This window comes from Conger conger, chromosome 2 (assembly GCF_963514075.1).
Source record: "Conger conger chromosome 2, fConCon1.1, whole genome shotgun sequence".
Classification (NCBI taxonomy): Eukaryota; Metazoa; Chordata; class Actinopteri; order Anguilliformes; family Congridae; genus Conger; species Conger conger.
The window spans coordinates 18004670-18030111 of NC_083761.1; the positions used below are offsets into that span (position 1 = coordinate 18004670).

General features: G+C 43.8%; 1 protein-coding gene across 3 annotated transcripts in view; it reads left to right on the top strand.

Moving 5' to 3' along the window:
* The window catches only part of ptprea (protein tyrosine phosphatase receptor type Ea), a 72661-nt gene that overhangs the window by 18332 nt on the left and 28887 nt on the right, over positions 1-25442 (top strand). For 2 of the 3 annotated variants that reach the window (XM_061228123.1, XM_061228139.1), the window contains exons 2-3: positions 7632-7796; positions 20796-21184. In XM_061228123.1, the coding sequence (XP_061084107.1) occupies positions 21019-21184 (166 nt within the window). In that variant the 5' untranslated portion in view covers positions 7632-7796; positions 20796-21018. Of the gene's footprint in view, positions 1-7631; positions 7797-8462; positions 8581-20795; positions 21185-25442 lie in introns of those variants that run through there. The other variant, XM_061228131.1, reaches the window with a different exon arrangement.

A 25442-nucleotide genomic window follows, 5' to 3' on the forward strand; every position in this document is an offset into this window, starting at 1 on the left:
TGGCCTTTCTGTGGGTTTTCTATAGTTAGTCCATATTGGGATAAAACACTGTATTGGCATGAAATGTACTGTTATATAAACCATGAAAAAAGACCAGTTAGTGCGGAAAATATTTAAGGATAGTAATCATTATAATCTGAAATTATCTTTTAATGTAGCGAAGCCAAGGTTTACGTTTCTCCTGGTTTGGTGGCCCCACAGCATAATCAAAAAACCAAATCTGCGTTTAATTTCACCAAGTCTTGATGAAAGGGGATCCAGGCAGGAAGTTCACAGATGTAAAGGATACATCCAATTTACTTTTAGTTTCAGTAGTAATACGCTTCCGTAATTTAGAAATGCCATGGTAGGCATGTGACGTGATCATATACATATTTGTCTTCTTATAATAATGTATCAGCAAAAATAAGAGTTGACAAGGCAGTAAAAAGTTTCAAGGTATAGTGTTACTTTGATCGTAAGTCAGAACAGTGCTGTCCAACACAAGTTGGTTTTCAAAATGATGCTCACTTAGCTTTTCTTTTTGGACAGTTGAGTTGATTTCGGTTTAGTTTGTATAACTATAGCTGTACATTATAACTAGTCATAACTAGTATAGATTATCGTAATGGACAATATAAAATAAACTATAATACAAAATAAAAATAAAATATGTGCGTATAGTGTGAGTGGAGATGTGGTCCCATCATCCATTAACAGACTCATTCTGAAATTAATTGCTTAAGTAATGACAGCTCCTGTTGCAGTGCACAGAACAAAGCTAACGAGGTGTCCCTCCTAATGAGCTGTTTACTCAGTTTTAGGTTTACTGCTGAAAGGGAAATGGAATGTAATGATTCTCATGTCTGCTTGGGGTGTGCATGCAGATAGAAACATTTTCAAGATAATTATGCTCTTTGGTATCTTAGCAATATTGTGTCTTAATGCTTCTGGGAGATTTTTTTCTCCCGTTACTGATAACAATGCTGGACCTGCGTGACCTAAAACATAAGATGCATAAATTATGCCAAGCATGTTGTGCTGTAATGACAGTGTGCTCCTATTGCGAGCTAATCAGAACAATAGTACCTCATTTCTTTGTGCAGGGCATGGAATGTTTCAGATAGCAGTTTAAAAACAACAAAAAGAAAGAAAGAAAAACAAACAACCAATAGGCTACTTGTAATGTTTGGCTACATTTTAGCACACTTTGCATTTACCTATATTGTTTTCCATAAAATGTGTATGTTAGTAACTGTTTAATCTGTGTGACAAGCATATGCATGTACATGCAGGTTTGTCTAGATGTAAAAAATTGTCAACCAAAATACACAAATGTCATCTCCCTCCACTGGCTATCAATTGCAGCCTGAATAAAATATGAATCTCTAGTCCTGGCCCATGGTGCAGCACAAGGAAAGGCTCCCACTTATCTGCAATCTATTATCAAACTTCACCCTCTGCCAGACCGCACTGCTCGCAGCCACCGGAAGTCCCACTGCCCCCTCCCTAAAGGAACCATTGTCTCAAACACATTTCTTCACAGCCCCACCGTGATGAAATGAGCTGTCCGCTACAATCAGGACAGCAGAGTCACTGCTCGGCTTCTGCTGCAGGCTAAAAAAGGAATATTTTTAAACTGCACCTTGGCTCGCCTAAAGCTAAACTGCCAAGCATTTTACAGTACTCTTTCTAAACTGTGACCCCTTTTTAATAACTCTATATTCTTTCAAAAGAAAAATATTTCTGATTTTGCCATTTTGGTTGCCAGTTGTACCCTATCTATACCAGTTACCCATGTTATCTAGGATACACCGCATACATACGGCCATGTCCCCTGGCAGCACTGATCCGGAGAACACTACATTCTTTATGTTCCTCTTTTAGCTTCCATAGCATCTAATTCTTGTGCCTACTCTGGCATCAGGGTCACAAGCGATTGTAGTAGTCAAGTATGTATTGGCTACAATACAATTGTGTACTGACTGCCATTATTGCTTGTGACCCTGGTTACTAAGCCTCAATGCTGTTTACTGCCTAAACCTAATTTCATACACTTATATAAGCCAAATGGCTAAATGTAAATGCAAAGGTAAGTAAGGTTAAGGCCGTCACTGGCACACTTGCATTATGTGTTGCTAGAGCAAGTTTTCCGGTTCTCTGTAATTAGCGACTAACAGTCGTTGCATTGGGAACGGTGAAGTAAAGTTTGTAATGACTGGAACTGAGTCCTTAATTAAGTGCTCAGGTGGACAGATACCTGCCCAAGACTTCCAGGATACACTTGGTTGAGGGCATGAAGGCTTTGATGGAAATTGGCTTGTACAGCCTGCCTTATGGCCATCAAAATAGAGATTAAAATGGCAGTTGAGATTTAATAATATTGCAAAAATGAATCATTCCGAGGTCCCGAGACCTGGAGTAATGATGGACACAGAATTTTTTTTTAATGTTAAAAAGGGATATTTTTGAAAAGTCACTTCTTATGAGACTGTCTGGACCTATAATTTAACTATCATACAAATTAATTATATGTTGCCTATAATATTTTCAAAATTCATTCTCAAGGAATAGCCACACAACTGTTAGCCGATAGCCATTTTTATTAGCTCAGTTTTCTCAGCATACATTGCAGCATCTGATTACAAGAAACATTTCTGGATAAACCAGTATGATTGCAGTTAAGTGGCATTCGGAGTTCCTGTCATGGTCCATCCAATGAAGCACATGCTTAATCCTTCTCCTGCTCACAGCGACATCAAGGTTCTGCTGGGATATTTCCAGAATTTAATTACGTCTCACATCCTGCCAGTTGCTGAGAAAAAGCGTGAACAGTGCTAAGCATGTGGATATTGGAGCTGAAAACAGAATGATGGCTTTTAATTTGTAATTAAGTTGAGGGCTGAGACAGTCCTTAGATGGCAAACATCATTCTGGTCCAAGGACAACAGTTTACAGTACATTTTAAATGCTTATAAATAAAAATGAATTATTGTATAAATATCAGGCTATTCCAATTACTGTTGTTGAGTCTACCTGACACAGATTACCTTTTCACCCTCAGAGAGGACAGCGGAGAAAGGCCAGACAGGAAGCTCACAGAAAGGTGACAGTAACACGAATCTGCACACTATATAACTCGGCATTGTTAATAGGCTAATTGGTACTTACAATGTCATAATCAGAAAATCCTGTCTGATTCTGAAGGATATGTCAGGATCTCTCTTGCCTCTTGCCTAATCAGCCCTGACCCTATTAGCAATGAGTGCCTCATTGTTGCAGTGAGCACTGTCATTGCACGGGAACAAAAATCTTCTTTGTCTTTGCACTTTCCTCTAGCTGTCACAGTGGTAATCTTGGTCGTGGAGCCTGCTTTAGGATTTCCATAATCCAGATTTTGAATTAGTGACTGACTAATCTCAACATTTTTTACCCTTGCAGAAGGCGAACAGGCTCTGTTGTGTTCTGTGTAGTGTTGTTTTTGCTGTTCTGGTTCTAATGTCCAGAAAATAGCAACCCTTGAGAGATGGAGATAATTTTTTTTTTCTTCAGAAGACTAAATCAAAATAAATGCTGAGCACAATCGTTGTAGGCGCTGTTTGCTCGCCCGAGCGACTGAAAAAAGGCGGCAAAAACTCAGCAGGCTCACCCAAGTGTGAAATGCGCTGTGAATAAAGCACACGAATGCAAAAACGCAAAGTGCTGCTGCGCCAGAGGACACTGTTCTGGGATCAGCATGAAGGAGAGAGCGCATGGGGCTGGCAGGAATCATTTGTACAGCCAACAATAAACCGTACTCCCCCTCCCACCCCCCTTCATATCTGCGATATTCAGCCCGAAGCACGTGGGCCTTTGTTTACGCCGATTCCCTGTTATACATTTGAACGATCCGACTGACTGCAGCGCGTTCCACCCGCATGCACCGCCCGAGTCCCTGTGCCCCAAGCTCGGCCCGTACGAGCCAGGATAAAGACCTGGACCGGCAGTCGCCCTCTGTGGTTATTCCCCTGCAAAAATAGAAACAGGGAGGAGAAGGGGACGAGACGCATCTGAAGGTCTGAACAAAGGTAACATTATATAGCCACGGAATGCACGCACCATGAAAAAGTAACAATAAACATAAGATACTATGAAGGAGTAAGAAACAGCTGGACTCAAGCGAGCTAGTCAAGCACATAATAAGCTACAGGGCTATAATGAAAAAAGAAAAAAATAACGGAAGTAATTACTATGCCTTTTTCAGAGACAGGTTTTCTTGCAACCAGCTGTCATATTTACAGAATGGCAATACCTTTGATATGTCAGCCATAAATAATTATAACACAAGAAATGTAATTATACTGTGGTCCAATTTTCTTGGACCTGTGTGTGTGTGTGCTGTAATTTCAGCAGGCTGACATAGGCTTTCTGACATATTCTTGTAGTAATGGATAAACCATAATAGTTGCCTTTTTCAAACCCTTAATGACATCACAGAATCTCAAAAATGTGTCAGATGTTTTAATCTATTTGAAAATTTATGGCAGAGTTGCATCATGTTCTTTCTGTTCCAGTGACATACTGTATGACCTATGGTCCTTGACCCATGGCTATATTAGTAATGGATGTTGAAGCCCAATGTGTCTTGCTGTTTGTTTTCACAACAACCAAGTTGGTGGTCGACTGTTCCTCTTGAGAGCTACCAGCCACTTTTCAGTCCATGGAAAATCCCGCTACATCACTGCGTGGGACACAGAAATGCAACTGTAAATCCGCCTGCAACAAACGATAAACATTCCTGGCTTAGGAATACAACATGTATCGTCATTGGATAAACCTTTTGCCGGATGTTATAATTTTGGCCAAACTACAGGAAATTGGATTTTTTTAAAATAAGTGGATGATGAATTGTTGCTGTTCCACCTAGTATACAAAGTTGGTAATTATCAGAGACTAAATGTGAGGTAGAAAACCATATGATTTATCTTTATTTGTATATGCCTTTAATAAATCAAAAGACATAAGTGCAGTAGACATTTGTGGTAACACCGTTTCCCCTTTCATCTAACCTGTTTCCTATTGAGAAAAATAACACACAGTGCTGCATTGGATATATTCTCAAGCATAAATCAAATATAAACGGCTTCCCTCTTGGGTGAAAACATTACGTGAAAGATTGAAGATATTTTATGGTTTTACAGTATGTGATCATCCTGTCTGTTAGGATCTGTTTCTCTTTATGGAAGCTGGGCTGAAGCCTGATTTTTGCCACTTCCTTACCTAAATCACTGTTGGTTTTCCTGAAATCAGTATACAGAACATACATGCATAGGAATGAGCACAATAGTTGAGGCTCATTACTCATGTATTGCCTTTAATGGAGAATTTGGGGAACCGAAATGGCTTGACCTGTCTTGTCATTTAGATAGCATGAGAAAGGCAGAGCGATACTAGACAGGGCCTGAATCAGCAATATTAGTGCCGATGAGGCCATAAATTAAATCCTCCGGGGGTTTGGGATGGAAGTGAAAGACTAGCTCTCAGTCATACAGGTTGCAAGTTATCAAATGCTGAACAGGGCAGGGGAACTGGCCAAATACAGTGCACAGCTTTTCCACAAAAGAGACAGGGCATCCACAGGATCCGTGAAATCGACCCAACGTACTCCGGAATCTTCAAACACGACAGAGTGCATGGCAAGGGAAAGTCCAGGGTTGAGAAAGTAAACGTCCTGTCGTGTGTTTCTTCCACCCATGAACTAAGCCAGCTGATTTCACAAATTGGTTCTACCCCCTGGCTGAAGAATCATGCTAATTAGCAAAATCAGGTGGATTGGAACAAAATACTGGGGAGAACTTTTACTTTATGAACCTGTATTTTTCACGTCCGTAGGGTCAGCTGGAGAAAATGGGGGAGGAAACGGGGGAGCAAGGGACACACACTTGGATTGTGTCCAAACTGGAAAGTGCACAGCAAATTTCACCTCCTATACCAGGGGTGGCCAATCCCGGGTCCTGGTGAGCCGCCGGGTCTGCTGGTTTTTGTTGTTACTGGGCACTTAATTGGTAGGTTAAAGCAGTCGAGTACACAGTTAACTCACCTCCTCTGATTCTAAAGTGGTTGTTGTGTTTAAGGTGAAAATATTAACAAGCAGACCCTGTGGCTCCCCAAGTCCAGGGTTTGCCACTATGAATCCATATCTTTCATAAATATCATAATTCCGTAATGCAGAATTTGAAAGGAGGTTTCCACATTGTTTGATTTGTACCTAATTATGGGTCTTACTATTACATTCAAAAGTGCCTTTTTTCTTGTATTGTTATTTGTACAATGCAAAGATCTGCTGTACCGTAGCACGGCTGTGAAAATAACAATACATTGCAGAACATATGCAAAGGCTACAGTACGCTTTGGGAAATGGCACTATAATGAACACAGATTTAATGGGTCATGTTTTGTTGACTGCAGCATGCCTCACATAGCATTTTAAAAACAACAACTCATGCGTTATTTTCTGCACAATCTTCCTGTACTACGGCATAGTTGTTTCTGCCACATTCCAGCTTTGACACCTCGCCCCCTACGTCCACCCACTGCAAAGTTCACTTCATTATCCTTGCCAAAAACTTGCATGTAAGTGAGATTTAAGCTTAAAGATGTGTGCGTCGGGTGATGCCAGGTCACCGGAATAGGAGACATCGGAGAGATGTTTTCCACAGGTATTAAATCACCGCTTGCTGTTTTCTCAATTTTTCCACTGTCAACATCTTCACTGGCTCTGCTGAGCATGAATAAAGATCTCTCTCCGTAATGAGGCGCTGACATTGTGGCATTGTGTGCATGTCTCATGAGACAAATTTTTTGACCCTGACTCCTGCTCGTATGCCAAGACCTGACAATCACACATTTGTTTTACTAAAGCATCCGGATGTTCATGCGAAGGTATAAGTGGAGTGAAAAAAGTTCAAATCCCTCCCCCCCCCCAACAAAACCACCACCGCCCAAGGTATCCTTCTCCAGGCAACTTCAATTGTGACTAACAAGCAAAAAATAAGGACAGTTGAAGCATACAGAGCTTTAATTGAAGCGCTTTTAATGAACTGTTATCTGTTAATGAGCACGCATCTGTTCATTGAAAGTGCTTAGTGCTTGTAGCCGCATATGGTTGTATTCGCATATGGTCGGCCTGGCTGTTAAGCATGAATGTTCTGTGCCAGACGCAGAATCATCGCCCCTCCCTGTCAACTAAATTCGCAGCCAAGCGCTCTCCTCATCTTCCAGAAAATACTTGGTTCCAGACCCCCCCCCCCCCCCCGCCTCTGCCGCCATCCTAACAAAACACTCACCATCACCCCTTTCACATCTTCCAAAATATTCACAAGCAGTTCATCAGTCTTGGGAAGAATGACGGTGTGCGGTGAGGTGTTGTATTGTATGGAAATGATGTCATTGCTCATTAGAAGATGGCCGTCTGGCACACATTAAATATGATATCCCAGAGACTCATGCGGAATTTGCTGCTATTGCGCGCTGCGGTGGCGTCCTTCTTTTCGAAAGCGAGCGGGTCGTGTTTTCCCGCCGCTCTGTTGTGTTATCCCGCTGCTGTGTTTACACGACCGTTTCCTGAAGGAGGTCTGAAACAGGCTGCTCTTTTTTCTGGTTTTCATCCACAGAGTTTCGACGTTATCGATAAGGGAAAGAGGGACTGGACTGGGGACCCGCCTGTCCTCAGATCGGCTGCGGCGATACCTTTGATGCGGAAGGGGGGGGCGCGAGAGAGGGGCCAGCAGCTTCTGCAGACGCGCCACACGTGGAAGAATGCGCTGTGAGACGGCGAGGTAACTTTTTCCGCCGTCTCCTCCGTGTCCCTGCAGTGTCTGAGAAACTTGCCTCTGTGGGATTATACTTCCCCTCTCTGACTGTCTGTGCATGAAGTGTGCAGTCTGTGGTGTGCTGTGGTTTTCACACCGCAAGTGATTTTTGTTCTAGCTGTGGGTGGCAGTGGCTTTGCAGTTATGAGCCAGTTCATTTGCTTTTTCTTTTGGGACTCAAACACGCCCACCATTAAATGTTAATGATATCATAGGGCTGCACTCCCACCAGATCATCTCCATCTGCTTCCATAAACACATCGCTAAAGGGTTTTCCCCTCATGTCACACAGCAGTTTGACTTTCTAGATGTAGTGGTTTCAGTTAAGTTAAGAAAGCATTCTTTCATGTGATCTTCGCTATTTGGTCAAAATATCCGGCTTTGTATAATGCTTTCATAACTTTTGAAAATAGTGCTTGTAGGTGCATGGGATGTCAGAGTGCTTCTAAATTCTCTCTGAAATCAGGAAATGCATGGGAAGTGGGTGGGATTTGCTTTTGTCGACTAGGGGACAACTTCTCTGAATGGTTTTTAGTGCTCCACCTCACCATGTAGTTTCAGAGTTCTCACAGTCCGGCTAAGTTTAAACTCCTTTCTGTTCTGCTGCCCAGACTGGCTAACATACAGGAAGTGACCTCAGTTCTCACTCTTCCTGCTCTTTGGGACACAGCATCTTCTGAGTCAGCTTCAGACAGTGACTAAAAACTCCCTTGTGGACTAGCAGCTTAACACATTTTTAACTGGATCACAGGTAGGAGTTACATTTCCTTAACAGTGCAGAGTAATTATACAACAATATTGCTTGATAATATATTGCCTGCGTTATAGAGGAAACATAATTTGGCCTCCCATGATACTGCAATTGAAGTCTTTCACTGCTCATTGCTATGTCACTGTGCTACAGGCAGGATAGGGTACCAAATTATTTTGATTTGAATGAATTTTCTCAGCATGCTGTTGGAGAGTCCCATCCGTTGGTGCTTCTCGCCTATGATAGAGTTGAAAAGGGTCACACCCTGTGTCTGTATTCATTGGTCATATGTCTTCCTCCATTCACTCTATTAATCCTCGCCAGGCAATGTCTACAGTCCAGTGGAGACTGAATCAGCAGTGTTCAACAGTGGATTCAATTAACATTTGTCCTTAACTTTGACTCACATTTATAATGAAATGACACTGTTTTTTCTTCACAGTTTTCCAAGCTCAGCAGTCACCAAAATTAAACTGCCGATCTGTGTTTGGGGAAATTGCTTCTGTTTGTCAATGATAAGGGCAAATGTCAGTCAAATGTACAGTAGGCATTAATGAAAGGTTACGAAAGTCTGACCATGTCCACCCTGCCTTTGGGCATTGGGCCTCGGCTACTCTCTGGTCTTCCTGCTCGACTCTCTGGTATCCCAGCATGCCCTGGTCGCCAAGGAGCGTGTGGGAACAGCAGTGTGAGCTGCCTGCTTTGCTGTTACTGTGCAGAGTCAGGGTTAGTAGATGTATAGATAAGACCTTGCTCTTTGAGTCCGGGAGTTCATACAGAGCATCCCTGTGCAGCGCACTCCCAACCCAGGCTAATAACTTTTAGTGGTGTGAGCCTAAAGGAGTACTCACTGTGGGAGATTTGTGGAGTTTGAGTGCTGGGCAGCATTGACTGCAGTGTCAGTAGTTCTACTCTTGATCCTGAGTACAAGAGAAACCGCTGCAGGGTCCTTTTTATAGTCTATTATGGGCTGCGTGTTGCTGTGCTGATGGATTCTGGGATTATTTTGGTTACGTTTCTCCGAGCTGTTTGAAAAGCTGTGCCTGGAACTGGGTGGTGAGGCCTAAGCACACAAATGAAAATCAATAGCAGGCAGTTCAGGCCTGCTGTGCGGGCCGAGGCGGCAGATTGACACAGGGCGGGTCCTTGGCGGCCGTTCGGTCTGTCTGGGGAACACTTCCTCTTTCCAGACGTGATGGCAGCCATTATTTACCTCCAACAGTCTCTTATAACCGCTCAGCACGATGCTATCGATTAGCGTGTGTGGCTGATTTGTGCGCAATTCACATTCACCCTTTTATTTATCCCGCGTAGGCACACCCCCAGCTTTTGCTTTGTGAAGGAAAATGTTGTTTTGACTCAGTGTAAGCCAGCTTGGATCTCTCTGCATCTGTTTGTTGGACTTGGTGGCAACTGTGTGCAGAAGTTTTATAGCTGTTTTAATGTATTATTAGCCTATGGTTGTAGCAATAGATATTGCAATAGATATAGAGAACTGACTGATTCAGCAGTGGATTTTCTGAAGCTAGCAATTTTTATTTAAATGTGTATTTCCTCTTTTATATTGCCCTAGGATATTAGCATGCTTCATGCAGTACTCGGCTTATTTGTGCTTGTGGTTTGTTCTGTGTTCCTCTATTGGCAGTTCTGTTTTGAACTGTTCAAAAGGTCTAGACATTTCCTTGGATAAAGGTGTCTGCAGCACAAGAAAAGAATACCAATACTGATGATAAAAATTTAAACACTAAGGCTGCTGTTTTATGAATGCTTTTGCACTCTATGAATTGCAAATTTTATTTAAATAATGCCACAAGGGCCAAGTTTGGATACCGGGGCGATTTTATCAGTCAGGCTGTTTGTTCTGGCAATGGGCCACCCAGGGGTGGTTGACCTTCGGTCAGTGCAGGGTGTGATACAGTAGCTGGAGTTCCAGGAAACAGTCCCAAACAGGCAAATTATGTTCCCTCCAACCTATACTGGCAATAGGCATCCTGTTCCAGAGGTTCACCCAGTTTCCTTTAAGTCTGGCCCTTTTATGACATAATTGGAACAATTATTAATGAGTATGTGGTGTTTTGTCACTTCTACCATTAGGAGTTCCAGTACTATAGAAGGAAAATCAGTAGGATTTAGCTATTTCAGGACGAGGGTGCCTGTTTCTGTTGTACAACACCATTCTGCTCCTAGCAGAACAGGCTCTCCTCCAGCGCAGCTCTGATTTGACGTGCGTTAGGATGTCCCGTTTCTGTTTTGCTGCAGGAACCCAAATGATGATGTATTTATGCATCTTTCTTTCCACGCCGCTATCATTTATTTCACTCCTGGGCTGCTGTTTAAGAGCCGCAATTCAATCTATCAGTCCATGCGTTTCCCAGCGAGTGCAATCCATCAAAACGCGACATCGGCGCTCCTCCGCTGGCACGCTCTCTCCCGCCTCGCTGACTGACAACAGCAACGCGGTCAAACGAAGAGGATGTTTTTTCGGGGGCCTTTTCAGTCCATTTTATTTGTTTACTTTCCGCTCATTAACATCGTTGTAAATATTGAGCCGGTCCATTAGGGCATGTTTTGGTAGTTAAGCTGGCCTGCGTGAGTCGGGTGGAGAGTGCTGGTGTGTGTGTGTGTGTGGCTGGGGGTGGGCTGTGTGTTACCTGCCGCAGTGGGAAGAGACCCCCCCTGGGCCGGCGGTGCAGACGCAGTGTCAGGCTGTAAATCGCTGACGCGGCTCTGTCAGACCCCCCTTGGCTTCACCTTCGATTCGCGGCACACCCGCCAGCCCGTCCCTCTGCAGGGGACCACCGCAGTGGGCGGGGCATGTCCGCGGTGCCCTCCGGACAGACCAAACCTTTTCACCTCCGGGTCAGTTTATACTTCGTCTTGCACCTGATTCGCTCAGACATGTCGAGAGCTTAGAGTCATTGTATTCCAACAGCCTTTAAAAAAAAAAAAAATTACTTCATACAATAATGCTGTGTTATTTTCATTTGCAATGTCTAAACAGATATTACTGTTTTAAGGATTAAGGATTAATGTAGTAACTGTCACATACTACTCTTATTTTGATATTCAACAGATTAAACACAACATATTGCTCAAGACATATTGAATTAATAGAAAGTGCCATACAAAACAGTGTTCTTACATGGGACTTGGGAGTTCTAAAGTTTGATATCTCAATTCCATACAGATAAAACCCTATAATTCTAAGATTTTAAGATTTTGTTGTCTCTGAGTAGACAAGCGTGAAGATTTAATCCTGGGTTCGGCATCGAGGAAAGAGCTCCAAGCGCCACTAAAGTGACTGCAGTTTTGTCGTTTCCGCAGTCTTGATACAGAGGGGACTGAAGGCCGCACTGAATCCTGGGATATGGGCGGGTGAGAGTCCTTGGGCACACACGCAGTAGGGTGGAATAGGGAACTGAATTTTTGACCAATTGCAGGCCATGTGCTTACTGAGGCCCTGCTGTCACGTCCTTAACCAGGGTACTTAAATTCAGCAAACAGCTGGCTGTTTATATCGATAATGTATGTAAACCCTGTCATTAATTCTGGACTAGAGCCTCCTCAATTCAAACATGTGTTTGCTTGCATGCACTTATGTATGTGCACATGTGTTTGTGTGTGAGTGTATGTGTGCGTGCATGCATGAGTGTTTGTGTGTGTGCATGCATGTGTATGTGTGTATCAGTATGTACATGTGAGTGTTGTGTGTGTGTGTGTGTGTGTGTGTGTGTGTGTGTGTGTGCGCATATGTATGTGCTTACATTAGTGTTTGTGTGTGCATATGTGTGTCCAGTGAAATAAATGTGATCTCTCTCTGCAGAGCCAGTGTCCTCGAGACAGAGAGTCTCTGTAGACACTGATTCATACTAACACAGCACAGCTCTGGGACAGAGATACAGCTCTGAGCTCTGGGACTGAGATACAGCTCTGAGCTCTGGACAGAGATACAGCTCTGAGCTCTGGACAGAGATACAGCTCTGAGCTCTGGACGGAGATACAGCTCTGAGCTCTGTCTGACAGCCCCCTGCTTCACTCACTGCACCAGCCCACATCCAGAGTGACACACCGGGTCTTCTCCTCCACTGACTCACTGGTTGGATGTGGATCAAAAACTCATTACAATATCTGGTGACCGCAGGTGGAAAACATATCAATACCAGCCAACATTCTGCTGGCTCCTTTGTTTCCTATTTAAGTACGGTGCGAAAACACTGTTGTGTGAACTGCACAGCTATTTTCAGCGGTGAGGAAAAAAAAGGAAATTGGCGAGAACTGTCATTCCCCTGTTTACGTGGCTAACCATCTTACTTGCATTATTTGCCTAACAGTCAACCGAGAGGATGAGAACAGATGGAAATGTGTTTTTTCTGAGGATGACTCAGTGACCTAACATGAGATAAACATGGAGCCATGGCTCATGATTTCAGCAGAGAAGAGAGATTTTCCTTTTTTTCTGGGATAAACTGCTGCAGATTCTACCTTGCAGGTCAGTGACCATAAAGCATGGACACATGCCTGTGTTCCCTTCCCCTTTAGCGTGGTCACAACACCAGGCTTTGCTTATCTTAATGCCAATACAAACCATGATAAGAAAGGAAAATTCTGTGATGAATAAATAAAGGCCTAAATCGCATGCCCAGTGAGTGTAATGTACGGGTAGGCACATTGGAGCTGATATTCCTTAAATGTTGAAAAATGAGGTTAACCATAGCTTCCTTGTGACTGTTGGCCTGCAGACACAAAATGATGCATTTGTGTGATTACACCAGACAGAGCTGGACGTTTCCTAGCTGCCCATTCCAAGTGGAGTCAGTTCCATAATGCTGATGGACAAATCTTCACCTCCTGGTCCCAGAAATGTGTGCCAACTGGAGCAGTTCAGTTGGATCAGGGTACTATTTTCAGCGCCTAAACTTTTTTTTCTGCCCTAATTTGACATGATTTACTCATTTGCAGTTGCATGTCTGTTCCAGCCCTAAGAGAAACTAAAACTTGGTTGCACCTGGACTTGTTATGCAAGGGCTGTGGGTGTTGATTCCCAGCCAGTTGTACCCTTAACTTTCTTCAATCCAGGTTTATTATTTGATGTATGTAAAACAGTAATCTGTGTAAGTGGCTCTGATTAAGAGTGTCTGCTGAATGTTGAAATATAATATGATGCAATGATCCACCAGGCCATAGATAAATCAGCTAACAACTAATCAACTAATTTGGGACATTTGGTTTCGTGAACAGGAAAGATGTTTTGATACATTTCAAAATCCATTCTACTGCTGCTGTCAGCTGTCACATCATCAATAAAGATAAGTGAGCCAGTAGCAGCCATACATGCCCTAGCCATAATACTACCTTTTCCATGTTTCACAGCAGAGGAGGGCTTTGGATGACTTGGATCATGAGCAGTTCATTATTTCTCCACACTTTCCTTTTCCCCTCACTTTGGTACAGGTTAATACTTGTCTCATCTGTCCATAAGTCTTTGCTCTGGAATTCTGCATGTTCTTTTTGGCAAACTAACCGGGGGCGTTCTGTTCTTGAGGCTTATCAGTGGTTTGCATCTTATGGTGAACCTTCTGAGGTTATTTTGATGTACTCTTCTCTTTACGGTAGCCTCTGATACGTCTATGCCTATATCCTGGAGAGTGTTCTTGATCTCTTTGACAGTTGAAAAGCCTGTACAATTCTTTGGTTATCAACTACAGTGGTCTTCCATGGTCTTCCACGATGTTTACTATTGCTGAGCTCGCCAGTACATCCTTGCTTCTTAACATGTACCAAGGAGTTGATTTTGACACACCCAATGTTTTGGTTAAGTCTCTGATTCAGTTTTCAGTCTTATGATGGCTTGCTTTACTGCCATTGACAATTACGTAGTTTAGCTTCATATTGAGAAACAACAGGAACTCCAAATGCAAATACCACACCTAGAATCAACTCTAGACCTTTTGTTATTTATTTTGTGCATGACCTAATGATGCAATGAAAAGATCTGGCCAATCAACAACTGAGCAGCCAGTTGTCAAATTTCTCTTGTTCCCTTAATATGGGGGACTATGTATCAAAAAGGCTGTATTTCCTATACGGTTCCCCTGATATGGATGTAAATACCCCCAAATTAAAGATGGCAGGTGGAATTTTTTACCCTCATATTCTCTGTTTCATTTCAAATCCAATGTGCTGAACTACAGAGCCAAAGCAACACAAATTGTGTCACTGTCCAAATACGTATGAACTGCACTGTACAGTATATAAGTATCTAACAATAATTAGCTCGACATTTTGTCATTGAAAAATAGTGGCCTAGCAATCAAGAACCTTCGTTGAAATGGAATGGATACTCAATCATGTTCTGATGGTGTTTTTACTGGCACAATAAGAGAAATTGCCTGTTGATGCTGGCATCAAGCCTGATTTAAAGTTGAGCTGCATGCACGGTATTAAATTAAATGCTAATCCATGTGTTTGAGTTATTCTCATAATGTCCCTAAGCCTAAAATCCTGCTCTGGAATCTCTTGCCTAAGTGGCCCGCTCCTCAGTGAGTTTGAGTGAGTGGATTTACCTCATCACCAAGGCTTTTCTTTAGCGGTGGCTCACCTGCTAAACCGTGCATCGGCTGTAACAGACGGAGAGACAGCTACTTGTTGTTTTTTTTACTTTTGAATTGAATTTGATACTTTTCAGTTTTCCAATAAACAATTCAGGACATTGAGCTAAGAAATTACAGGTCACAAGGATTCATGTGGGTATGTTAGTGTGATACATATTTATTTTAGAGCAGTGATTCAGTTGTTTTATTTACTGATTTATTTTGGAACTGGGTATTGGTTCATACAACATATTGAAAGATATATACTGGCCATAAATGAGATGAGATTAATGACTGTCAAAGAGGGGGGTTATATATACATATCATAACTGGTGATATGAATTTGAAAGGAAACAGATGCTTACTTGAAAAACAGGCGTTGGAACGGTAAAAAAATACAATTAATTCCCACCATAGTTAGTTCAGAGGATATGAGTCTGAAACTGATTAGACCATACTGTTTTTTTACCAGTCCTAAAGACCACATGACAGAACATGTAAATATGTAAAAACAACACCCATCCCAGATCTTTGCAGTGATGATGTTACAGTAACATGAATGTTGGCAGGGATAGTATTACAGGCTGTATGCAATACTTTCATTCAGTGTTGCATTTTAGTTTCCCTGAGCCTTAAAATGAACTTTCATATTTTTGGATATTTTTTGTATCTGATGCGGGTCGTCAACAGACGTTTGAAATGTGGCTTTTTCAATTCTAGGTTGTCACTACATTTTCAGTCATGGGTCTACGTGCGTGTGTTTGCCTACAAGAGAAAAAAGCTGACCTCAACACAAGCAAAGCAGCAAAGTCACATGAGCTTTTTTTCACCCAGCGAATCTAGGTCTTTACCCGCTACTTTTGGCAAGCAAGTGGCATCACTTGATTAACTCTGATATTTCTGGAGCTCTCCTGGGAGCATCTTCCCTTCTTGCTGGCTCTTATAGCACATGGACTAGTTTACTGTGTCCCCTGGCAGAGGAACCCGTGCCCTGAAGGGACCGGATGAACCATATTTTGATATATAAGATAGGTACAGTAGATCTGCCATGTGTGCACATTCACGGTCCTCACGTGACTCTTCAGCATGCGCTGTGGTTAGCTTGCCCTGCAGACTGAACAATGTCACTGTCTGCTTAGGACACACAGCCAGTGAGCAAATGGCAGATCTAGTGGGGTGGAAACGGACTAGGTTAATACAATTTAGCTCAGGTTTTACCTGGATATAGCCTGGCTATGTCTAAGTCGGCTAGAATGTGAAAGCACTTTTCAATGTAGCTTTCAGGACATTCTCCTGAATGCCTAGATGACGTTTCACCAACTTTTCACCATAGAAATGTTAATTGGTCCTGCTCTTCTTAACTACACTACTTACACCATATTTTCAGTTCAACCTCCTACCAATTGGGATTCTCACATAGATTCTCTTTTTATTCAGGCAACTGTGGCTGTCTGTGTGCATAGGTGGGACGTGTTGTGATGTACAGTTTGCATTTATGCCAGCCACTGAGGAAATGGAAAATGAAATGGGAATGACTGCCACACCATTACAGCCTGGATTCAATCAACATTCGTCCTCAGCTCGGACCGACAAATAAATTGAAGTGTTGCTTTTTTCAGTGCAAGCACATTTTTTTCATTAATTTCAGCTATTGCTGAACTTGTCAAAAGTGCGTGATGAGGAAAAAATGGAAACTTGCATTTAATTGTGAGTCATGGTTAGGGATGAAAGTCAAATCGAATCCGAGCTTACCGCAGCATCTGCCTTTTAAAAAAGATGCTGCGCTTTCATTCCGTGCCTCTGTTGTGGTTTCCATTCTTCTCTTTTTCTTGATGCTATCATTGCAGAAACTGTGTTTGTGTAGCATTATGACTGTAGACACAAGCTCCACAAGCTGAAGGTAGCATGTGGTCTGGGCAGGTTAAGCAGGTTATATATGTATGTGAAGGTCCCTCTCTCCCGGTGGAGAGATTTGTGCTGTCGGAATTCCTTCGACCCGGCGAGTCCCTCGACAGTCCGGGGTGCCAGAGCCGCATGCGGACAGGGGCGCTGGGTCACCCCAGTAATTGGATCTGAGCTTGTTTTACATACATACACAGACATAACCAGATTTCACTGTGACAGCTCGCCATCAGCACGTGGCCCTTTCCCTCGACTGTTGAAAGGTTACTCTGCTGCTGTCTCCTCAGCGAATACTGATCAGCTCCCGGATTCCCTGTTTCTCTCAGAGGACTCAGATTCATTCACAGCGCAGATGCGCTGACAAAAAGCTTTTCCGACTCCAGCATTCAGAGAGAGATCAGTCAGCCGGCGTTTGTATTTTTGAAGCTGTTTGACTGGCAGAGGATTTGCTTTACTGTACCGTACGTTGACTGCGAGGCTTGTCACAGCAGGGTGGCCGAATGGCTAATGTGAAAAGATTCATGGCCATTTTCATGAATCTTACTTGATTTGAGTGCTCTTACACCGCTCTACGTGGACTGGAAGCACAACTGTAGTTCTGTCAAGGATGTGGGGCAAAGTTTATTCCAGGTTAGAGAAACTGTTGTAGTCTCATAACCTACCGAGAGACAGAGGCGGAAAGTCCAGGGGAAAGTAAAAGTCTTCTTCCCCCCATGAACTAAGCCAGCTGATTTCACTAATTTGTTCTAGCTCCTGGCTAAATAATTGTGCTAATTAGCAAAAGCACATAATTAGAACAAAATACTGGGGAGAACCTTTACTTTTAAACCTGGATTTTTCTCCTCTACCAGGAGATCATGTGTACAGTATTGCCAAGAGGTAAAAAAAAACGTAACGTATCTTTCAAGATCTCCACTCTTAAATAAGTGTCAGTTTGCATTTGTTTATCAAAGTTGTGTACACAGTCTAGGCCTATTTCCGTAACATAGCTGTCTGTCTCGGTGGAAGATCTCTGGACTTAAGAGGCAAGGTTTCACTACAGAGGGAAAGGGGGTAGCGCTGACAGTTCCAGGCATTGTTTGCCGAGCAGATGCAGCTCTGGAACCAGGCTCTGTCTCTGCACAGCTGGCTGCAGACTAATGTGAACCGCTCCGTACGCTTTGTTTGCTGTCTGGGCTGAATTGGAGCTTTTGATGGAGCTGTGCTGTACGGTGACCGCAGACTGTTGACACTGCTCTGTGCATTGATAGACCCTACTGTTTTGATGGGGGTAGGCTGTTCTCAATATCATACTGTGCTGGGCGTGGTACAGTTTTGACAGCATGCTGTGCTGGCTGCAGTGCCGTTTATTGACTACAGCATACGGCTTGCTGACTAGAGACTGTAGAGACTTAGGAACCTTTTTATTGACTACATTTTGTGCTGTAGCCATACTGTTAAATATTAAGGTTGTTCGACACCACTTTGCTTCACTACAAGACTGGTGCTGGACACCATGTTGCTTATTGGCTAGACCTGCAAACTGCTGAATTCTGTTGTGTTACTTGACTAAAGGCTTTGCTGGATACTATAATATTTCAGTGTGAATAGCATTGTCCTCCTTAACTACAGACTATGCCAGATACCATACTACTGTACTGACTGAATAGTATTGTGTTCCTTCACTACAGACTGCTGGATACCATACTATTTGTTGACTGAATAGTATTGTGTTCCTTCACTACAGACTGCTGGATACCATACTATTTGGTGACTGTAGTCTCTGTTGGATACCATGCTGCACTCCAGCTGCAGACAGTTGGAGCTGTTCTGTGTGATAAACTGAGATTGTTTGTGCTGGCAGCTGCTGTTTACTGTTCGTTTCCTGAGTAGTGCTCCTGCATCACTGGCATGTTAGCTGAGCCAAGGGAAGTGAGCCTGGTAGACCAAGGCCATCTGGAGTGAACATAAGTCCCTGAGGCATGGGGGCTATGTGACCATGGAGTGTGTCCATGCCACGCACCAGTTTCTGGAGGACCAGGCCCAGCAGGGATCTGCAGTTACCTGGAATCACCCTGAGTTCCAGTTACCTCTTAAACACTGTGCTCTGATGTCACTTCCTGTTTTTGTTTGACTATTCCAACTATAAAATCATTTGTGATGAGTGTGTTTGGCTAATGCTGGTCTATTCAGGAATGTTTTTATATTATAGACCTTTCTCTATAATTATAGACCTTTCACAGTAATGTGATAATACATTGTATTGTGAAAGGTCCAGATATTTCACCGTGAATGCCTGACTATGGCATGTTCAGGAAAATAAAAGAAAAATACAACCAAAAAAGCTAAAGATACAACCAAACAAAGGATTTTCCCCTGTGGCGATTTTATTTGCCTGCCTCATATATTTGATGTATGTGATATTGCACTGTGCGGAGATTTATGTTTCCTGGGGTAAGCCCAAGACATTTCCAGCTTGGAGCCGATCGGCGGGAGCCCAAAAAACCAGGAGCACTCCCGGGCTGTGCCCCGTGCCACGCCGCCGAGAAGCCCTTAAATCTCTTTTATTTTCCGCCATTATGCGCGTGTCATCAAACCCCGAGGCGTGACACCTCATTTTCCACAGTGTCACGGCGCAGATGCTGCCAGCTCGTCTTCATTCCGCAATGCCGCGTTTGTTTTTTCTCTCTTTTTCTATATATTCTTTTTTTTTTTTTCGAGCGGGGGCTTCTCACGTCTCCCTGGTGTTACCGGGGAGCTGAAAGCCACCTCCAGTCCATTTCAGCCATGCTAGTCCGTCACCATGGCAACGGCTTGGAATTTACAAGGTCTGGATTCTTCCGTGACACTGTGTTCCCAGGTAGATAAATTGTCCAGTGCCCCCTTTTTTCTCTCTCAACAGCTCCACGCCCCCCTATTGCTGGCCACTCACAAACTCTCTTACTGTTACACACATCCTTTCTAGCCTTCTGTTCAAATATTTTTGTATACTTTGTGTCACAACTAAGCAGTCTCCGCAATTAATTTGTTCTTTTTCACTATGTGAAATGTATTTGAATCAGATAGAACAGCGTTAAATGGAATTTATTTGAGTTTGAATGACTGGAACTCAGTGGAATGTCTTATTCCTGCTCAGACGAAACTGAAATTAAATTTGATCATAATGAAAAGCAGAGGATTCATGCAGTACTGGAAACTTAATCTGACAATTATTTAATTTAAGATTTTTTTTTTTTCTGCAGCTTTAAAAATGAATGAAAGGTTTCGTTTTTCATAAAAGTCCATCCAGCAAGTGCACTTCCAACACTTATAACAATTAACAATAATATATATTTTTTTCAATAAGTTGAATGCCATTAAAGGCATTGTTTTTTACATCAGTGCCCAGACTCCTTCTGTATAAAATATTCAATTTCTTTCAGGTGCAATGCACGTCTGTTAATCTGTGTGGCCATCGCTTTTGTCCAGTTTTTGGACAGTTTGTCAATTATTGAACTTACGGGCATTACATCCTTGTGTCAGAAGGTGCTGAATCTGCACAACTGAGTTGTCCTCCCTTAATTGAGTTTTGTGATGGCTGTGTGTCAGGGCAGCTGAAGACAGAGGCTCTTAATTCTAAGCGTGATGCTATGTCATTTAAGGTTTGCCTTCCCCCCCACCCCCCAGCCCCTGATCTGATGTACCCAGTGCTGCTCCTCCAGACTAATTAAGACAACCGCACTCTTCCTCTCCCCCTCTGTCCAGGTGGCCCCGCGTCCCTCTGAGATTCTGAGATCCACGCTGCAGCAGAGGGGATGACGGCCACCATTTTAAATCTCCGCCGCTGAATCGCCTCTCTCTGACTGCCCTCCGAACGACTCCCCAGGTTACACAACCGAACCCCCCGACCCCCCTCACTTCCCTTCTCCCCGGGCCACCCCTACTCTCAATCGACCCGGAGCGGGAGCCCTGGGACCGAGCTATGTGAATGTGCCGGGCCCCGGGGTCGACTGGACCACGGACGCACCACACACAGGACCCGGACGCACAGTACCCGGACCCCCAGGACCCAGGACCCCCAGGACCTCTTGCTCAGCTGTTGTTATGGGCGTGGGAGTCCGCTGTCTGTGAATCGCAGCTTTCTCTCCAGAGCTGTAAGTACCCCCGACAACAAGAGCAGTGTCACCCTTGGAGAGGAACAAGATAAAGACGTGGTGAAGGCGTGGAAATGTGGGTCCACAGGCTGAAGTTCCTCCTGTCTCTGTCTGACTATACACCCACACACACACGTGCACTCACATGCAGACACATGCTCACACGCACGTAGACACACACAGACATAACCAGGGTTTTTTCGTTTTTTGTTTGGTCTGCTCCATATTCTTATGAAACTGATATAGGACGTCTCTGAGTTCACTCAATACTCTGTAGATACAAATCTCTCTCTCCCTGGATTGACTTCATGTATAATTGTGTTTGAAATTCAATGCACTTCTTACATTTGTCTTCTGTATAGTATGCGTAATACTGTATTACAAACATTTTGCTGCGTACATAATTTCAGCCTTGTCATTTCATCACCAGTTTATGTTGTTATGCCTTCGGTTATTTTTCATAGTAGTGTCACCCGAGTAGGTTGAGGTGCTCGTAGTTGCATTTTACATGATTGAGGTGTCACTCAAACGTCACTGCATTTGACAGGTTCATGGCCTCATTGCAGGTTTGATAGGCTGTCATGGAGACTCAAGTCCAGTATGTGGACTCATTTGGTACTGAGGACATGAGAAACAGGCAGGTTACAGTGCTCTCTAGTTCACTTTTAATGGAACCATTAAAGCAGTTGAGCGATTGTGAGCCAGTTGCCAGTTGCTTGTGTTGCCTTTGTTTCTGGCTGGTGGATTGCAGAGGGGTTGCCTAGGGGGAGAAAGCTTACTTTTGCGGTCATTACCGGTAGATTAACTTTACTGTTAATTAGCTTCCCCGCTCACATTGTGCCATAGAATTAAAAGTATTGCGAATCTGATAGCCGTTATACAATAATTGGTCTCAGGTGACTCCTCTGCAGTAACTGTTACCTGTATCGGACTTCGGTTGACTAGCCTGTTTGTAAAACGGGCCAACACCCGAAACATTAATTAAAATTGCTGATCCATGGTTGTATGTGTGTGTGTAGGTTATGTACATGGGTGTGCATGTCTGTATGTGTGAGTGCATGCATGTGTGTGTGTGTCTGTGTGTCTGTGTATGTGTGTGTATGTTTGTGTGTGTGTGTGTGTGTGTGTGTGTGTGTGTGATTGTGTATGTATGCATGTAGGGACAGTGCATGTGTGTATGTGTGCGTATGTGCGTGCGTGTCTATGTGTATGTGCGTGTATGTTTGTGTGTATGCGATTGTGTTTGTGTGTGCATGTAGTGAGGATGTGTGTGTAGCTGTGTGTGTGTATGTCTGTGCGTGTGTCCCAGTCCATGCACGTGTGTGTGTTTGTGCATGTGTGTGTGTGTGTATGTATGTGTATGTGTATATGTGTGTGTGTGTATGTATGCGTGTGTGTGTATTTGTATGGGTGTGTGTGTGTGTATGTGTGTGTGTGTGTGTATGTGTATGTGTGTGTGTGTGTGTGTGTGTGTGTGTCACTGAGTCCCAGTGTAGTCCCCCATGGGCTCAGCTCCAGGCCCTGTGTTAGGAGTGTGTTCCGGGCTCAGTGCCACTCAGGAAGAGCCCTGGCCTGGCTGCACAGGAAACAGCCCCTATCACACAGCGTGTGCTTACACTGCACAAACACACAAAGGAGGAAGCCTTGTGAGAGCCGTGGACGTCACCCAAATACAGAGCCCTCCGCGCGCTGCGGTCCGTGTCACCGCACTACGCTCGCGCTCGGAGACGACCGGACGATTGCCTTTTAAAGTGAACCCGAGGACTCTTAGCTAAGTACAACATTATCCACGCAATCATGTCTGTTTAGGTGTCCCTTGCTCTTCTGCAAACACTACACTCGCTCTAACGGTCTTGATGCCTCTCAGTGCTCTTCTGATACTGCGCTCATGCTACGAATCTGATGCATTAAATCGCTTCGCGGACGGTTCAGACAAGTGCTGTGTAAAACAGTTTCATAGACACGATTAGAAAAATAGCCCTGCCAATTAAAACGCACAAGTGGATCGGCATTGCACGTTTAATAATTCATCAGGAGTTAAAATTCACTAATTAGAAGGGCCTGGACACCGAGACGAATGTACTTTAATGTGAAACTGAGCAGACAGGCAGAGTAATGGAAAAAGTGCATTTGCCCTTTTAAAAAATGCAGAGAGCCTATAAAACAGTCAAGGAACCAGATTTAGCAGCTCGCATTAGGGGACTCCGGCAGACATTTCCTGTGGCCCCTGTAGTAAAGGTCTGTTACAAGACCTCACCAGTAGAAGCATGATAATCTGCGACTATCTTTTCCAGACAACTTGGACACCCAAACCCACATCCTTCGGCTCCAGAGGTTACTGTGGAGATTGTACATGCCTACCAATCCAATACATATGGAAGAATGCTAAATGCTAAGCTAACTCCTCAGGTCTGAAGCACTAGTAAAAGTTTGAGCTGATACAGTGGAATTTTTTTCAATTAACAAAATAATAATTTTTTGGGGGGGTGGGGCTAGTGTGCAATTTATCTTACATTTTGTTATTACCTCAGTAAAGGGCCAACCCCGTGGTTCTACACTGCATTTTCTTTGCACCACACAGCACGCCACCAGCTCTGTAATCTCTTGGAATGTCCTCTCAATGGCTCCCTGAGACCGCCATGTCGTGACACTGCCTTGCCAGCAAACTACAAGAGCGGAGACCCAGAGTCTCTTTCTTTTCGTGCAGCTCTGAATGTCCACCCCAGTGTATGGGCAAGTCATTAAGGGAATGTGTTTTTTTTTTGGGATGTTCAGCCCAGCAGGCTGGTCTGGGGGCCTTTTGTTGGCGTGTGAGGTCTGGACGCAGGACTTCCTGTTTCTGAGGGAAGCCTGCGTGCGGGCAGTCCGGCACAATGGCAGCAGGCAGGCACGCCGGCCCTGCAGAACCCCCTCCCCCTCTCTCTCTCTCTGTCACAACCGCCCGCTGACTGAATTAGTCACATTTCAATAGAATGCACACACAGGAACCTGAGAGGGAACTAGAACAACAGCAGACAATATAAACAGTGTTTTTCTGGGCTCATTAACATCACAGCCCCCTCAGTATTTTCAAAAATTAAAGTATTCCCCAAAGAAATTATTTTGTACTGTTCTGAATAAGTAGGCCTAACCATGTCCTTGTAGTGTTGTCAATGTGGACTCCTACAGTACAGTACTTAACCTAATTATTATATGTTACCAGTTCCTTTCCGAGGTATTTTGGTGTGGAGTTAAGCAAACGGATAATGTGTGCACTACCATAGCAGTCTTTTCATTTAAGAGTCATGTTGTGCACTGGGTATTGGGTATTGCCTGCAGCATAAGAGCAAATGTCATCTGAGTATGCTAAGGTGTTTGACTGTTTTGTCCTTGCGGGTTTAAAAGAGCTCATTCGAGAGTGTGTTTTTGGTTTCTACTCCTACGGTGAAATGGAAGGTTTTCTTCAACTCTCTTCAGGGTACTCACATGAATGCCATTTGAAATCAGTGGACAATTCCTGGTTTTCCTGCTTTTGAAAAAGCATTGTCGCACTCAGCACTCTAGCTTACAGTGAATGGACAATCCCTTAGCCAGTGGGAATGGACACTCCCTTAGCCAGTGGGAATGGACAATCCCTTAGCCAGTGGGAATGGACAATCCCTTAGCCAGTGGGAATGGACGCTCCCTTAGCCAGTGAGAATGAACACTCCCTTAGCCAGTGGGAATGGACACTCCCTCAGCCAGTGGAGCCTAACCTTGTTGGACTGCATGGGTATTTTTAGACGCAGGAGTTAACTGTGTAAACATTGAGGTGTGTCAGAGCCATTTGCGTAGGTCTCCCAGCGTAAACATACCTGATTCCTCACAACACCACACAAGGGTTGCACTCGGAAGGGTTACAGTGCACTCTGCGGCACCGCCAAGATAATTGGGGGATTAACATTGCTGCCTCCCAGTTTGTCATTTCGTGCCAAAGTTTACATAGTACTTATCCTATCTTGACCCTGTCCCGTGTCCCCCCCCAACTTTCACCAACAACCACAAAGTGTTGCCCAAGATATATCTTTTGCCTTTCCGTGGCGATCACATCCTGAAGGAAGGATGTCGTCTGACAGAACTTCCTGCTGGGAACAGCCATGGTCAGTCTCACAGAGTCTGTGACAAACGAGACTGATGCCAGTGCTCATAACCCATACTAACACTGCTGCGGAGTCATTTAGGAAAAGTTAGGAAATAGGTAGGAAAACCTCTTCCCTTTAAAAGGGAACCTCTGCAAAGG